General features: G+C 38.1%; 1 protein-coding gene across 40 annotated transcripts in view; it reads right to left on the bottom strand.

The window, feature by feature from the left end:
- The window catches only part of LOC106868309 (uncharacterized), a 311,641-nt gene extending 304,101 nt beyond the window's left edge, over window positions 1–7,540 (bottom strand). For all 40 annotated transcript variants that reach the window (XM_089358046.1, XM_089358048.1, XM_089358049.1 and 37 more), the window contains exon 1: window positions 7,296–7,540. In XM_089358046.1, coding sequence (XP_089214172.1) covers window positions 7,296–7,346 — 51 coding nt within the window. In that variant the 5' untranslated portion in view covers window positions 7,347–7,540. The remainder of the gene's footprint in view (window positions 1–7,295) is intronic.
- Window positions 7,541–19,120: the final 11,580 nt, after the last annotated feature.

Here is a 19,120-nt window from a genome sequence, read left to right as displayed (position 1 = left end):
TGTGTGTGTGTGTGTGTGTGTGTGTGTACCAGTATAAACCGGTATGGCGAGTTGCATCCCCCTTTTTGTCAAAAAGTAAAAAAAAAAAAAAAAAAAAAAAAAAGCCATCTTAGTCATTCTTCAAAGATCGATAATGTATGTATAAGACTGAACTGAGTGCTGAGGTCAATATTATCGACCAAAAGTCTTGAAGGTGTTGCCCCAGCAGGGACGTAGTCTTATAGCTGCAGCCATTAAAGAATACAAAACACACACAGCATCGATTTGCGTTTGAAAATTTTAACAAAGGTGTACGTGTGGAGAGAGAGAGAGAGAGAGAAAGAGAAAAGCAGTCATAAACTAGTGTGACGTATGCCATTTTGGTGCATGTGTGTGACAAACGATATCTAAACTGACAATATACAATATACATATCGATATCAACACACACACTAGCAGCAGAAGCTGGCCATACCAAGCAACTGGCGGCAGACTGTCCAATTAATTATTCATCAAAGGTTAAGCCTCGTCTTCTCGAAGTGAAAAGATCAAATGACCGGATGCTGAGAGGTCAGCTGAAAATGTCATCTTCAGAAAGCATGTCTGTCCGTCTCGTTAATGTTTTAGATGTTATCATGTGACGGAGGGGGGGTCAACTTGGAGTCAACAGAACAAGGCCTTCCAGCCACGACCATACTGTCTCAGTATATATATACATACACACACACGCACACACAAACAAGGCAGCGAGGTGGCAGAAATGTTAGTACGCCGGGCGAAATGCTTAGTGGTATTTCGAGTTCAAATGCCGCCGAGGTCGACTTTGCCTTTCATCCTTTCGGAGGTCGATAAATTAAGTACCAGTTGCATACTGAAGTCGATCTAATCAACAGGCTCCCTCCCCAAAAATTTCGAGCCTTGTGCCTAGAGCTGAAAAGAATATATTTATATGTATACACACACACACACACACTACATATGTGCGTGTAGATTAAAAGCCGACAATTAAACAGACAGGTTCAAATACAAACTATAAATAGACATCCTATATAAGACATTAATTGAGTAGATATTCATTCATAAATATATTTTTACGGACACGTTGACACACAAACACTCAAAAGGCGAACAGAGAAAAATGCTGCACATTTCCAAGACAGAAGTGTGGTTGTGTTCATCCTGGTATATAACTGGTATTTTTTACTTGTTCTAACCATTAGACTGCGGCCATGCTGGGGCACTGCCCTGAAGAGTTTCAGTCGGACAAATCGACTCCAGTACTTTGGGCGTTCCTTCGGTATTGGTCTACAGAGCGTGAGGAGACGAGGTCATTCACCCTCTATTTCAATCTAAACCTCTTTATCTACGTCAGAAGGGAAGATTGAATGAGCGAGTGACGTCATGTACCAATACCGAAGGATTGCCTAAGTTTTTTTAAAGTGTGGTACTTATTTTATCGGGCTCTTTTACCGAACATAAACAAACCATCACTGCTTGTCCAGCTGTGAGAGGAACACACGCAGTTGCTGTCTATAAAATTCACATACAAAGTTTAATGGTTAGCCCAAGGCTACAGTAGAAGACACTTGGCCTGGGTGCCGCACAGTGAGACCGAACCCGAAACCAGATGGTTTTATATATATATATATATATATATATATATATACACACACACACACATGCATGTATGGGTACAGGACGTCACCAAATAGGAAACAAAACCGCTTTTTAACCACATAGACACACCTGCGCCTATAGCTTTCACCCTAACAACCTTTAAAATATCACAATTCACAGGTTCCTGTAGACATTATACAGGATACATGGTACAGTACAACAGATTCTAGGAATCTTCAGTGGACTGATAAATATCGAACAGACCATGCTTTAGAAATTTCTATCAATTCTTTACTCTTAATAATTTATTTTATATTTTTAAGTGTATATTTAGAATGTCTCCAAGAAACCGAAAAACCCAGAAATTCGAGCCACTTCCGGTCCCAAGTTTGCTTGATATTTGGTTCGAGCCGACAACTGATGAAGGGGTCGTTGTTTTACTTGTCCTTTTTGCTCTCTCGTTGTTTGCGTATTTAACTCATTTGTTTATATATGTGCATGCATATATTTATATATATATATTTCGGTGTGAATGGTTTTGCTAAGCGGTGCCAAGTTTTACAATTCTGTAAATAATAATAATGGTATTTTTTATAAGCTTAAAGCGACCACCGTGCAAATAAATGACTATGGAAAATGGTCATTTTCCTTGGCCATTTGTACGGTGATTGCTTTAAGCTTATAAAAAAAATACCATAATATATATATATATATATATATATATATGTGTCTGTCTTCGACTTTAGTGTCTGGCGAGATGTCCGCGAGGCTAAGGCCTCCGTGGATGCGAAACCATTGGTCACTATATGACTGGACATTAAATTAATTACTTTTAATACATTACTGCTCTAGGGGGTTGGCGAGGAATTACAGGGGCTTGATGATAGCCAAGGGGTCGGCGTACGAAAGACCAGCTCACCCAGATGAATTGCTTGGAATACCTAGTCAGCGCCATGCCCATCCCTCTCAATGATGTCAATTTCAATGAAAGATATTCCTGCAATATGATGCGTTTTTCACATCTTTTAACCGTGGAAACAATTTCATAAAAATTCAAAGTTTAATACTGTAGACTCGTCCACATAGTTTTAAATGTAAAAAGTGTGTCATCGTCGATAGAATTTCTTAATTTGTCGTACATGTATATTTTAGCTAATATTTTAATTGCCAGCATCAGTACCCGGAACGCATTTAAGATATGGTACGGTAAGGTAGGGTATTAAGATATTTTAAATGAGGAGGGTGGCCGATGCGGAAGGAAAAGTGACCAAAGGGGTTTGATGGTAGAAAAAGTTTGGCGACCTCTGCTTTAGAATGTTCTTTTTCGGATATATGATACATTGACGAGATATACAGAACGAATTGGATATATATCACACACACACAGAGGATGTGATACAAACAACACGGGTGTTGTCACATGCACACATAGATATCAGCAAGCATTACTTTGCGGTTAAGACCATCGCATCAAAACCACGTGTATTCGGGTTCGGCCCAATCTCTCTCCCGTATTAGGTGTTTGACAACCATTTCAGATGATTTAACCCATTTAGGAAAAATAGGAACGGATAAAATGAATAGTAGACTAAAATAAGAAATTGGATTGAAGTGATCGACCGCAAAAGAAAAATAAAATACAGATGAAGGATCTCTGGCATGGTTGCACTCAAAGACAAGAACCAGTGAAAGAACGTGTACGTGCGAAGAGTCAAAAAGAAATTTACACACGCACCATGGATGGATAGATATGTTGAGCTGGCAGAAAGGTTAGCGCGCCGGACAAAGCGCTTAGCGGTATTTCGTCCGTCTTCACGTTCTGAGTTCGAAAACCGCCGAGGTCGACTTTGCCTTTTATCCTTTCGGGGTCGATAAATTAAGTACCAGTTGCGTACTGAGGTCGATCAAATCGACCTCCCCCCCCCCCAGAATTTCAGGTCTTGTGCCTAGAGTAGAAAGGATTACATTTATCCACCCACCCACCCCAATCAGACATCGCTCGTCAACAGGTGTTGGTTTGTTTATATTACGTAACTTAGCAGTTCGGCAACGATACACGATAGAATAAATTTCAGACTTAAAAAAATAAGTACTGGGGTAGATTTGTTCGACTAAAAACACTTCAAGGTAGCAGTGCCCTAGCATGGTCGCAGTCCAATGAGACTGAAACAAGAAAGAGAGAAAGACACACACGCGCGCGTCTGTGTGAATGGTTAAATCCATATTGTTCCAACGCAATTGTCTAATACTAACAATACACTACAGAATATTACTAGAATTCTTCGAGTTAAGAACCCCCAAAACAGAGGAAGACCTGACACCACACATACCATCTTATCATCCACAAGCGTGTAGTGAGCGTCTTCCTATTTATTCCCGAAAAGCACACCAGATACATTTGATGGCGGGAGATACCAGAGTAGTACCGCGCACCACCCTCACCCACAACTAATTACCGCCCACGGTTCCAGATAAACTTTTCCTCTCGTCGGCTTCGTCTCTCTCATCTTTAATGGTTCCGGTAAATTTTTTGAGTAACACTCGCAATAAGAAAAAAAAAAAAAACTCGGGTTTTTTGCGTAGAATCAAGTACCCTGACCTCCTAATAAGCTGCAAATCCCTTATTTTGGTTCCGAAAAAAAGACCCACCCCGTCCCGGAATCATTGGAATTTTTTTTTTTTTTTTTTTTTCGTTGAATGAATTCCTGTGACCTCCTAATAAGCTGCAAAACCTTTTTGGGGATCCGAAAAATGGGGTGGGGTGAGGTGGAAGCCTCGGAATTTTCCCCCGCCCCCCATTGATCTTTTCACCAGCAAGATTTTTTTGTTAATTAAAAAAAGCTATAATAAAAATTAGTTGTTGGAGTGGCGATAAGGATTACTTCTAATTAAAATATTTCTTAAAAAAGTGGAATAGCTACAAAGCTGATCAGGAAAAACCTAATGACTCAACTAAAACCGAAACATGAGCCAAGTTCAAACTCGAATCGACTCGGTCAGAGCCTCCCTCCCTCTCTCTCCGCCACCCACATTTTTGTTTGGAAAAGAAAAGACTTAGAAATTAAGACCTAAACCCCAAACTTTTTAAACTGGTCCAACATACTTTCGTAGTAGCTACCAAACACATAAACATTACCTGGCCTTCCCAAAAAAAAATAAAGAATAAAGAAACACGAGAGGGTGTAATCAAGAGACCTGGCTGTTATTTCTAGGAGGTCGAGAGGCCAGGTGTATCCTTCTTGGAAAAAAAATAAAAAACGGTATGGCCATAGCTGGAACCCCTAAGGTTCATTTAAGGCCAGTTTTTTTTTTTTTTTTTTTTGTCTTCGAGTGGGGCTTGCTTTAAGGTAAACACCAACAGCGAAAACACTATTTCCTTGTTAAAACGAAAAGGTGACAACCAAGAAAAGACGGGCAGCCAATATGAACGGACACGTTGGCAACTCACAGAATAACGTTAGGGTAACCATTAACAATAGCGTCCAATATTAAATACAGTCAACAATAAGGCATTGTTTGCTTTTTTGCAAAGTTAACTTTTTTTTTTATTTTTTACGGGGAAGAAAGATAAAACAAACAAGCGTGTAAGGCATAATTTTTTTTTTTTTCCCACGTAACAAAAACAATCATGCCTTATAATGTACAGAATATTTCTCACACAATTTTTTTTTTTAATAAAGAATGGTTTTGCTAATTACAATAACATGATTAAGGGTAATAATATGATTAAACAAGTTTTGTTTTGGTGGGGGGATGTGATTTTTTTTTTTAGACGGGGGCATATCCCCCCCCCCCACCTCCACCCTTAAGCAAGGGTTATTAGAATTGCCATCTTCCCCTGAATAAACAGAAACAGCAACAAACAACCAGGAAATGAAGCCAAATTATTTGGCATTCAAGTGTGACGTTCTGATGTTTACTTTTATCAAACAGCACCATAAGGAGATGAGCTTACTTTGTGGCTCAGCCTGCTAGGTAGAAATAGCAGCCAAATCTCCCTCAAATTACACTTCTATCTTTATATATATATATATATATATATATAAATGTGAAGGACATATTAAGATTATTTTGGACGACTCTTTGATCAGAGTCGAATTGAAATTAAATAACATTTAGGGAGCACGAAGAGATAAATAAAATTAATCGATAACAGTTTTCCAATGATATTTGTTCTGTTGAACTCTGGCACCACATGGGTGAAAGGTGAACAGAATAACATTAATAAGGAAACGATTATGAATATTTCTCTTGCCATAAAGGTGACGAAAGAGATAACATACATTATAAATAAGAATTACAGTAGGTCACTAGTGTTACTCAGCCATGATTCAGCAGACATAGGATCAAAGGCGCTCCAGCCTTGACCACCTCATGCAAAGAATCTAAGACAACATTGCTAAATCCGATGTGACCTTTTTCTAAGACGGTACGATGTGATTTGAGGGGAACTTGGCTGTTGGTTCTAGCAGATAGAGCAGCCAGGTAGAGAGGTTGCTCCTTCGTCGAGTAAAGAGAATGTCTAATTAATAGAAGACAGCAAATCGTCAACAAGCAACAGGGAAGGACTCTACGTGGTCGCCCGACTTGCTAGAAATAGTAAACGAATCTCTTCTAGATTATACTTTATTGTCTTTAAAAAAACAAGGAAGAACCGTTGGTCAAATCTGGAATGCCTTTAATTAAATATCTGCCTGATTGAAGCTAAACAACCGCAAAGCTTCAAAGTTATAGTGAAAGGGTTATAAGGCCCAGCAAGGGGAACCTTTTTTGAGAAGCGGGCCGCATCAGACATGGTTCCTCATCAGGCGAGCCGCACATAGGCGTGCCAGTCTGAAAATCCAGCGGGCCGCAGTTTTTCCCATGACTGGCACAGGATGTTGAATTGATCAATATATTATTGGTATGTATTTTATACACCCTCAAGGACAATATCGACTTGCTCAAGATTTGAACTCTGATCGTAACGAGACCAAAGATTCTATGACAAATGGTGATAGTTCCGTATGGATACATGTGCGTATATAGAGTGACAGCGAGTGTTTATATGCGTGTGTGTATATATAGGTGTATGTGTGCGTAGAAGTATGATTACAGTGTCCATGTACGTAGACATATACTGAAGGTTGGTATATAACAAGTGCCCTCGACCACCTACATGGGTGTGTATATGAAACATACATCGATAGATAGATAGATTAGACAGACAGATAGATATATAGATGTGTATGTATATATAATTTCACATACATATCTCAGTATAGACGTGTACACATACACGCATATACACATATATACAAACATATATGTCTGTGTACGTGTGTATGTGTATATATATGTTATACTGTGAAACTTAATTTAATTTTGATTTTTAATAAATTGATTTTAATTGAGTTTTTACCTGTAATTTTGGATTTTATCCCTAATATTATTATTGTATATATATATATATATATATATATATATATATATATATACACATGCACATACAGGTATATATGTACATATATATACATATACACACACACACATATGGATATGGCGTGTCTACAGGCAGTATATACAACGTGGATATGAATATATATATATATATATATTAATGTGCGTGTGTTTAAGATTCTATAAACCGAAGACGATGGCAAAACCACAACAACAAAAAAAACACCAACGAGAAACTGACACCAAATGAAGAGACTTACTTTCTCTTTGCCAGCTTTTAATTTCTTGAGTCTTTCCGCTTGGTCGTCCATGGTATCCCATAGTCTGTGTCACTATTTTATTAATAATACTATGATGTCAAGTTTAATATAAACTTGGTTTCGTCTTCTCTGCGACGTTTAAGCGGTCGACATGTCGCTTGTGGAGAAATGATTAGAAAAAAATGGACGGGTTTAGAAGTAAAGCTGGGAGTTTGAGGTTGTTTCGTAGCTTTAAAGTCAGCTGTTATGTAGGTTATATATGCGTGTGTGTGTTGGAGATAGACTGGCAGCTCGAGCTATACACACATATATATATATATATAAATATAAATATATATATATATATATATATATATATATATATATATATATATATATATATATATATATATATATATATATATATACATACATATACATATATATATATATACATATATATATATATATATATATGCATGTATGTATGTGTGTGTATATATATATATATATATATGTAAGTTTCAAATATCTGGAAGAATAGATATACACACACGTAATATATAAATACACACGCGCGCGTACACATAACCACACACACACATATATAGATGTATATATATGTGTGTGTGTATACATATATATATATATATATATATATATATATATATATACATACATATGTAGTTTTAGGGAAAATAACCAATTTTCAAGAACTCATCGATGAAAATCCACTATCACATATAGAAAAATTAATAATTAAAAGCACAATAAATGAGTATAATATAAAGTAAAGTAAATATCATAAGATAAATATAATAAAAAGATTACACGTGTTTCATAACCAATTTTGTATGTATATACATACATATATATAATCACAATCATATATGCATGTGCATGTAAAAATGTGTATATATATATATATATATATATATATATATATATATATATACACATATGTACATTGTGTGTGATGAATTAGACTTTACGAAATGAAATGCACTCCTTTACTCCTTTCTTTGATAAATTTCTGATTTCGCTTGTTTTAAATTAGTTTTTTTTTTCCCTCAATCACATACTCGCACCTCCACCACACACACACACACACACATACATACATACGCATATAGAAATACACGCACACACACATACACATACATACACATACACACGCATACAGGATAATCGCGTGAGGAAGGATAACGGCTAAGATCATTCTTCGAAGAACTGTGGAGAGAAGAAGAAATAATGACAGACAAATGGAAATATAGTTGGATGACATCAAAGAATGAAGTGGGACAGAGATCATTAACGGAAAGCCCTAAACTCTGGCCCTTAGCCGCGACAGATGGAGAAGACTGGGGGGGGGGTGTAAGGGAGTGAGAGGAAGGTTGGGAGTTAATGTGTTTACCTGAGTGTATGCATGTCTGTGTACATGTGTATGTGTGTGTGTGAGAAAGAGAGAGAAAGAATGGAAGAACGAAGGAATTTGTGTGTATGTGCATAAGAGAAGAGAGAGAGAAGGAGAGAGAGTTTGTGTGTGTGAGATTACCTGTGTTTGCATGTGCATATAAGTGACAGACTCTGTGTGTGTGTAACAAAAAGAATCTTATTTGTGTGTGTGTGTGTGTGTGTAGATGTGACAGATACTGTGTGTGTTTGTGCAGATGTGACAGATTCTGTGTGTGTATGTAGATGTGACAGATTCTGTGAGTGTGTGTGTGTGTATGTGAGCGTGTACAATTCAACATGTAAACAAAAATGATATTTGGAATTGAGTCAACGAGGAAGGCTCCCTGTGGTCGCTCGCCCTGCTAGAAACAGTAGGCAAGTCTGCTTCAAATTACTATTTCTACAGTTTGATAAAACGAAGGACATATTGGAATAACGAAGCCGGGGTTGGGGTTAGAATACTACGCTTGGAAGACATGACGATCACGGTTGGAATACATTTGATTATCGATCGTGACTAAAAAATAAGGAGTTCCAAAAGAACTGAGTCGAAATTTATGTAACAAGCCGACAACCGTGATTTCTTCAGATGTGAATGTTTTAAGCATCGTTGATAACCATTATGCGATAAAAAAAAAAAATTGGGGGTATTGTGGGGAGGTCACTGTCCCTTCCCGAAGTTTTCTGGTTTTTACTTTTTCGAAAATATTTTTTTCTTTTATATCTGTCACCCTTGATCTTTCACTTATTTGAGTCATTGGACACCAATCATACTGGAGCGCCGCCTATTAGTCGCCTAAGTCGGCCACGTGATTTATTTCTTAAGTCTAGTGTTTATTCTATCGATATCTTTTGCCGAACTGCCACAACGGGTGTGAACAAGCCAACACCAGGTTGTCAAGCGGTGAGCCAACAAACACAAAGAAGACACACACACATACACATAGGCATATATACATATAGTTTTGAGATGGGATGCATCGTCATTGATGTTTCTGGAGTCTCTGGGAGTTTCGGCACTTTTAACATCAGATCCCCTTTCTAAGTTGACCCAGCTAGGGATGATCAAGTCCCATCTTGCATCGCAATAGAACTATAGGAAAGTTGGTTATACATCATTAGATGTATACCTGACTTTCCTATATAAAATTAGAGAATATAACGGAACGCTGATTTCCAGACTATCAGCTTAAACAACATTTATTCAGGTGGTAAATATATACATCTTTAGCTCTTGTTTGTTGCTACTGCTTCTGTGTGTGTGAGTATAGTTGTTGGGACGTTGTTATGTAGATGTAAGCGAGCTGTCGAGCGTAAGTTCGAAAGATGAAGAGAGACAGCTAAACACGTCCATGCTCGATCGCTGGCCAGCATGAAAGAGACTGTCTCCAGAGTTGGAATGTTGAGGACACTGCTTGACACGTCCATGCTCATGGCCGGCCGACCGAGAAAGAGATAGAATAGAAGCGGGAATGCTTGGTTGTTTAATTCCACGCATGCGTGAGACTACGCATGCGCACGACGTTACTACAGAACCAACCCACAGGTTAATCTTAATCCCAAAACCACCTAATGGCCTTCTCTGCAGCTTCAGTGATGAAATTTATAGTTCTCTTCTTTGCTACACTAGTAACTCCAAACCCAGTCAGAGCTTCGCCGCACAAAATCTCAACAGGCCACTTCTAGTGCCTCGCAACGTGTTTCCCAGACCCGATTCCTGAATTACTCTCTACCAGCTCTTGGTATTCGGCAAGCTTCATCTCATGAGCCTCCTCCATGTGTTCCTATAAAGGAACGGTCGGTTCCCACATGATCACCTGTTTGGTGGAATTTGAGAAGATTGCTATGTCTGGTCGGAGTGTTGTTGATACTATGTGATTTGGGAACTTTAACTGTTCCACGAGAACCATTCTTACCTGCCAGTCTGCGGCTATGGAAAGTAGGTACGATTATCGTTGGAGCGTCTGTAAACTGGATTTCTCTCCAACTCTGAAAAAAAGTTATGGCCTCTTTCCTGGGGTGGTATCAACTGGATGAATAGCTGTCGATATTACATCCTCAACCGCTCTGAACACCTTGTCATGCTGCCAGCGGTAGCGGCCATCAGCTAAGGCTCTGGGGCAGCTGTTGAGAAGATATTGAGGGGATCACCTCTTTTTTTTTTCTTTTTTTTTGTACATACGGAACAGGATAGTGTTTCACTCCAGCTCCAAGTGTGAAGGTTTGTGAGACTCGATATAGTGTTGTAGACAACCTAGATTGGAAATTTGATATGCTGGATGCCAGTCCACCGGAGACTCGACTAGGTAATTTTCCACTGCTATATGTTGGGCCGGCTGGTCCGGGTCTCTTGTTGGCTGAGTCTCATCATCCTGCCCGCCCTTGCTTCTTCTACACTTGTGCGGACTTTTCCTTGGAGGAGATGCTGTCGCTCTTTCCTTTGGTGCTTCCAATCTGGTGGTTTTTTGAAATTATCCAGGTCTGAGTGCGCTATCGCCACAGTTCTGACTAGAGCCCTCTGCCTCGACTGTTCCTCTGCTATTTGCAGCATTCCGCTTCCTACCTGTACCAACTTCAATACCAACACCTGCTACTTTTGTGTCACAGGAATCTCCGTTCCTCGCGGCCTCACATGTTCTTGACACTATGAACTCTTCTGAGAAGCTACTGAATGAGATTGTAGGGAAGTGGTTATACACCATTAGGTGTACTCCGCTTCCGTACATTAAATTTCTTGAAGAAACAACGGAACGCAGATTCTAAACTATCAACACAACAATATTTATTACAATAGAATTCGGCAGCACTTCGCCCTTTGGTTACTGAGACGCCGTCAATGAAGTTGCGTGGTTATTTGTGTAGCTCCAGAGTTGGGTTGTTGGAGAGAGGCTGCTGCGACGTCTAGGCCCTTCGTCGGCCAGCGAGAAAGAGGGTGAAAGAAGCGGGAACGTTTGGATATCGATGACTACGCATGCGCATGAGACTCTTCCTGTATTCCTTCCGGAACTAGTCCCTGCGCATGCGTGGATAAAACTCTGGAAATGTCGTCTGCTATAGGTCGTCACTACAAGATATTTGTATGTATACGTATGTAAATGATGAGATTTCCCAGTTTCCGTCAAATAAATTCACTCACATATCATTGGTTGACCTGGGGCTATAGTAGAAGACAACAAACAAGATGAGGACAAATATCCGTCAAATGTAAATAATGTAGATAGATAGATGTTTCATTGAAAACATGAGTGTGTTTGACTCAAATAGTTTCTCTTATGAATGATCATTTATATTTTATTCCATTAACAGCCTTTTATGATTAATCTGGAATCGTTATCGCTGGATTTAAAATTACTTTATGATTAATTCCATATTAATCAGAATTAGAAACCTCATCCAAATGAAGTCACTCATCAGCAAAACAACCAATGTAACATTTTGATGTAAGCATAGAAGTTGTAAACTATAAAGTTTGAGCTAAACCGTTGCTTCGGACACACAGCCATAACGCTTTCTAGTCGGCTGACAATGCTTTGACAATCAGCCATTACAGGATGTTTTAACACAGAACACAAAACAAAACTAGGAAGCAAAACATTAGTTAGTAAAATTATATCGTATATAGAACTCCACGAAATATTACTACGAAAGCTTCTGAAATTGGGTTAAATTCAAACGTATGAATGTCATTATTCAGTTTATTTCAAGATTTCTTGCCAATAGAAAAAGAACAGGTTTCTAACCTAGATTCAAGGTTCCTTCATTGGAATTTCAACAACAACAATAAGGTATATTTGTTTGTATGTATGTATGTCATTATTTGGTCTATTTCAAGATTTCTTGCCAAGAGAGAAAGAATCGGTTTCTAACCTAGATCCAAGGTCCCTTCATTGGAATTTCAACATCAACAACAGGGTACTTTTATTTGGAAAATTACTATTTTTAAATCTCACAACGTGAGATATTCAGCAACAGTACTTTGTAGTAAAGATTGTTTGCCAACATAACATAATATGGCAGTCCTAGTTTAGAATGAATGTTTCTGTACTTTAGCCCCAGGTGACATCGTCTCCAGCTAGCTATACGGCATGATCTGTGTTCTTATATTTTCGGACAAGGGAATCTAGCACCCCCACTCAGCTCAAAACAATATCTGTGTATCGCGATTTCCTGGTTATTTCCCTTCATCAGCACAATTATTCTGTGCTGATGAAGGGAAATTATTCTGTGCTGATGAACAATTATTCTGTGCTGATGAGGAGAAATAACCCGGAAATCCTGGGGCTAAATTACAGCAACATTCGTCCTAAACCAGGACTGCCATGTATGTTGGCAAACAATCTTTACTACAGGGTATATTTGTATGTATGTATGTATGTACGTACGTACGTATGTATGTATGTATGTATGTATGTATGTATGTGCAGATTTGTATGTTTTATGTATGTATTCTCATGCATATAGTTGCATATCTAGACATGCTCATATATATTTAAATGATAAACTTCTGGAAAGTTTTACAGTTCCAGTGATGGATTGGATCTGTAGTCTTCGAATTAGCTTTCTCCTTTCTGGTTTTGAGAGGCCTAATTCTCAAGATTGGTATTTAGACAGCGTGTTACATATTCCAGGGCTCCAATAATTACAGGTATAAAACTGAACTTGTAATCTGGATAGAGTAACTGCAGATTTCTCAATAGTTCAGTATGTATGTATGTATGTATGTATGTGTAGTGGTTGTCACGTCTGCTTTACACGCAGTAGGCTGTGAGCTCGATCCTCGCCAAAACCTGTTTATAGTTTTTGAGGTGCAGCGGTGAAGGTGTGGTAAGAAATGTGGATCCCAGTCACATGATTCCGGGTTCAGTCCCACTGCGTAAAAATCTTGGGCAGGTGTCCTTTTCTGTAGCTCTAGACCAAACAAAGCCTCTTAAGTGGATCTGGAAAATAGAAACTGAAAGAAGCCCGTCGTGTAGATAGATAGATAGATAGATAGATAGATAGATAGATAGATAGAATACTTAACGTACATATACTGTTGAAAGTCTGGAGAATACGCTAACCGTCACGACGTAGAAATATATCAGTAATGGATGAAAAGTGTCTAGCAGCGGCGGTGGAATGGCTAAATACGTATTTCTGCTTTTTTGAGCATCATCAGTAGTAAACATCCATTATCAACTGAATGCCAAAACAAATTTAATCACTATTGATAAAGAAAAAAAAGTGATTAACAAATTACAGGTATTGCAATTAGCCGGCGGCAAACTGACAGAAACATTAGCACGCCGAGCGAAATGCTCAGCGGTATTTCGTCTGTCTATACGTTCTGAGTTCAAATTCCACCGAGGTCGACTTTGCCTTTCATCCTTTTGTGGTCGGTAAGTTAAGTACCAGTTGCGTACTGGGGTCGATCTAATCCACCACTTCCCAGTAGAATAGAAAAGAATTAACCGACAGGCCGGATAAAAAAAAAATTTGCTGTTAGCAACAGAAATAGTATAAGTGCAAAGTTTTGTGAGTGGATTTGGTAGACAGAAACTGAAAGAAGCCTCTGTATGCATGCGCGCGCGCGTGTCTTTGTGGCAGCGTTTGTCCTCCAGCACCGCTTGACCACCGGTGCTGGTGTGTTTACGTCCTATAACATAGCGGTTCGACAAAAGAGCGGATGGAATAAATACCAGGCTTAAAAAATAAATACTGGGAATCAATTTATTCAACTAAAAATTCTCTAAGGCGGTGCCCCAGCATGGCCGCAGTCAAATGGCTAAAACAAATAAAAGATAAAAGATTATAGGTAAATTATAGAAAATGGAATGAACGACATTCTTTGTTTAAAATCCCTACAATTGTTTTGACGCATGTTTACATCTTCAGTACATTGGTGAGATGTTGTGTAAACATTATCATATATCCAAGGTGTTAAATGCACCACCTCAAGTGATTGTTTAAATAAGTCCTTCGTTAGGTACCACCGTCATTTCAGTGTGAACATACATATACAAAGTGATGTGCTATTTTCAGCAGTTTACAGAGATATTACCTCCAGACGAATACCGCAGCTAATTTGACTTTTTGTGATGCATTTGCATTGAGTACGATACACAGATTGCTGTTTTAATCTAATACTACTTCTGTTGCACTGAACGAGGGGAAAAAATAGCATATTCATTATTCAAAAATGAACAGGATTTACAAGAGTAAGCAGTACGAAGATGGTAAAGAAAATAAAAGAAATCGGTAGACAGGCACGCTTCCTCAGTTATTCATCACAGCAGGGGACACGGGTGTTCCCGTCTAAAAATGTTGAGACAACCCAAAATATTCGTGGCTTAACCGTGGGTGATTTGAGAAGGTTAAGACGAGGGAACAAACAAGGACGGAGATATTTTATATGGGAATGCGCGTGTATATGTGTATTAGCATTGGTCCAGTTTGTGAATGCATGTGTGAATGGTGATTGTGTGTGTGTGTGTGTGTGTGTGTCTATGGCGTGTGCATGATGTATATGTGGTGTGCACCGGTATCGGCATGTTTGTGAGTGTGTTTGTGCGTATGTGTGTGTGCGCGGGCGTTTTTGCATGTATATGTATCGCGTATCTGAGTACGTAGGTTTGTATATGTTTGCGTGTATGTGTGTGTGTGTGTGTGTGTGTGCGTGTGTGTGTGTGCTTGTGTCTATATGAGTGTGCATGTATGTGTTTGTTTGTGTCTGCATTTGCTTGTGTGTATGTGTATATCGTACGTACGTGTATCAGTGTGTGCGTGTATCAGCGTATGTGTATGTGTGTGCGTGTATCAGCGTGTGTGTATGTGTGTGCGTGTATGTGTATGCGTGTGTGTGTGTATGTATAGTATATCAATCACCCTCCCACCACTCCTCATGTCTGCTGCTTGAAAGAAACTTCCACATCATTACTTTCGTCGTGTCCGAACGAAAGAATTATTTCTACCTTTACTTTCGTATGTTGTGTATTACAGATTTTTGTTTATATTTCTCGATGACACTAAATTCTATATTCTAAATTTAAATCAAATCTACCTAATGATTTATTTTTAGAGAAAATTCCCAGAAATATTGAAGAAAACGCAATATTATTATAAAGTCAATCATCATTCTAGGAAAACTGGAAAATCTTAATAAATTATTTGAAACTTGTGATGAAAATTTCGATGAAATCTTTTCCTTTCATCTGTGTTCCTTCGGTTCTATTCTGATTAGACATTTCAACGAAGAATGCCCATTTCATTTCATTAAAAGTGAGATGTTTTCATCAACCAAAAATCGTAGAAGAAAGTCTGAAATTTAAACTGAAACTGGAATCTAAATTCAATTTAAAGAAAATAAACACTTTTAGCGATTTTTAAGAAATTCATTTTCAATTAAGATTTGAATTTCATTTAGCAATTAACATTTTCTCCATTGATTTCCTGTAGAATAAATTTTCTTTAACATATTTTAAAGATGAATGAAATAACAATACAAAACTTAAAACATCTGAAATTTCAATTAAACCGAGGAAGGAAAATTTTATTTCAACAGTCTTCCTTGTTTAAATATTCACTAAATATGTTTAAAATGTGTGGAAAGGAAATTTTATATGTATCAATACGAGTGAATTGACACCATATTTTAATTTATTCTTGCATTTGTTATTTTCCTATTTTTTATGAAAATGAAAATTACTTTTGATGAGAAGGTAAACTAATAATGTATATTTTTTCTGAATTGAGATGTGTAACTTCAACAGCGGACTTTATTTACATTAGGAACAATTATTAAACACCGGTGTTATGTAAACATTTGTCTTGCAATGCGTCGTGTCTTGTGTAGACATAATTAAGACCAGAATTTGTTTTTACAGAAGATTACAAATGTGAAAATCCATTATGTCTTTATATTTTCGCAGCTTATATTCTCTAGTTATTAAAAACATTTGACAAAGCTTGATACGGCTAAGCATGGCATACATACACAAAAGGACCCCACACACAAACGACTTTATTTCTTCATTACTTTCAGAAAATGGATGTTTTATAAAGAAATTTTCTACAGATATCTTTCATATGATGTATATTACAATTATATCGGGAAAATATGTGGAAAAATAAAATCGGTGGTTGCAGTTTTTTTTCAAAGTTCTAAGTTTCATTTTAGAAGATATATGTGGTGCTCACTCATCGTTTTTGGGGGGGTTTTTTTCACAACAAATGCCAATATAATCGTTATCTACAGTATCCCAAAAGTATTTGTAGAAAATTTCATTAGAAAATATCCATTTTAGGAGAGTTATGAAGAAACAAAGTTACGTGGTGAGGGGCACATTTTTGTACAAGTGCACGCAGTGACCCAGCAACAAAATTTGGTTAGTGGGTGCAAACCCAGGTCCAAATTCTATTATGAAAAGTGTGAATTTTTTTTCAATGTTAGTATTAAAAAACAAATGCAGGTATAATAATAATTTTTATTATTATGAGGGTCGGCTGAAATGTTCATAGGCTGAGCAAGACACTCTCATGGAATGGGACCAAAGGAGGTTCATTGTTTAACGCAGTTCCTCTTACTGTCCACACACTTCCATAAGTAGTTGCAATGCCTGGATCGCACTGGTGAAGAAGCCATTCTGTTGGTCAAAATGGTCATCAACAGCAGACAAGACATCATCACAGTGATGCTGGTGCCCAGATGAGTGTCTTTCTGTGTTGGGAAACAGATGATAACCAGATGGAACCAAATCCTAAAATAGGGAGGGTGATCAACCAGTTCAAAGCCAGTCACGCACAGCAGTCACTGCAACTAAAGACTTGTGTGTTGAAGCATTGTCTTAATGAAACAAGACCCCATTCATCAGTTTTTCTGGGTTTGGGGTTTTTGATACCCTTTCATAACTGCCTTAGCAAGTTGGCATTGAACTTGCCATTCATGGTGTGATCATTTTGAAGATAGTCAATAAACACAATATTTGATTCATTAGTGTATAGTATATGTAATAATGTGAAGTGTATTTTGCATATTAAAATGTTTAATTTTGGAAATATATCAAGTGGAGCAAACACAAGCAGTAAAAATACAAATTGCAAGTATTTCAAAATGTGGGACGAAAACTAACAAAAAAAGCCTTAGCAAAATCAAGGTAGACAGCATCCACCTATGAGCCACCATCAGTAACTCGGGTGATGTCCTCAAGAAACTCCATGAGGACTACAGCAGCTGGAGTTGGGGCTAAAACCAAATTGTGAGGGTCGAATAAGGTTGTGAGGGCTCCAAAAGTTCCTGAGTGTTTCTCTGACACAGGGCTCCATGAGTTTGGCGATGCAGCTAGTAAGGCTGACTGGACAGTCGTTGACAAGTGATGTGCGATCACCCTTTTTGAACAGTGAACGACACTGGAAATTTTCCAGTGTTCTCGAGTGACACATTTGTTAAGGCAGAATTTAAAGAAGAATGAAAGCTGATGCAAAAGAAAGAACCCCCCATGTTTGAGAAGCAAATAAGTAACACCATCAAGACCAGTGCTTGTATGTATGTGTGTGTGAGTGTGCGTGTGTGTGCGTGCGTGTGTCTTTGTGTTTGTCCCCCACCACCATCGTTTGCCAACCGATGTTGGTGTGTTTATGTCCCTGAAACTTAGCGGTTTCAGGGATAAACCAGCGTAACAACTCCGTTGCTGGGAAACTCAGACGTACGTACGTACGTATGTATGTATGTATGTATGTATGTATGTAACAGGTAATTGGATGGTCGCTGACTCTCTTGAATTCACCTGCCCTTTGATGGGCCTCCTTTTTTATCCACTAGGATGTCTAGAACTCATCTTACACTAATCAGGATGACCAGTTTAGTCGCCGATCACCTGACCATATAACAGATTACATGTTACCAACTGCACGCATGGGTGACCAAACACACACACACACTCCCTCTCTCTCTCTCTCTCTCTCTCTCTCTCTCTCTCTCTCTATCTCTCTCTCTCTCTCTCTCTCTCTCTCTCTATCTCTCTCTCTCTCTCTCTCTCTCTCTCTCTCTCTCTCTCTCTCTCTCGCATGTGCGTGACCGGAAATGTGTCGCAGGAAAAGTCATCATTTTGGCTCGGTAAACAATGTTCCACGTCGTTTAAATACCATAAATAAAAATAATTCACACAATAAAACAAATATTTGACAATTCGTGACGTTTATACAATTTCTATAATGGCAACACTTAAATATCACAAATGTTCTATTTAAAATATTTATGTGTGTAAGTGGGGTGTCAGTGATGGAGCAGGGAGGCGAAAGGGGAAGATCCCCAAGAGACATAGGTTTAAAAAGGGCTCAAAACTGCCTTTGATCTACCATGCCTCATAATTAAGATGGGAATATCAAAAATGTATTTACCAACAGGAACTGAAAAT

The sequence above is a fragment of the Octopus bimaculoides genome, chromosome 9, assembly GCF_046866305.1.
Source record: "Octopus bimaculoides isolate indiv1 chromosome 9, ASM4686630v1, whole genome shotgun sequence".
Taxonomy (NCBI): domain Eukaryota; kingdom Metazoa; phylum Mollusca; class Cephalopoda; order Octopoda; family Octopodidae; genus Octopus; species Octopus bimaculoides.
The sequence above is the reverse complement of the archived record's forward strand: the minus strand, read 5'-3'. Positions and strand labels throughout refer to the sequence as shown.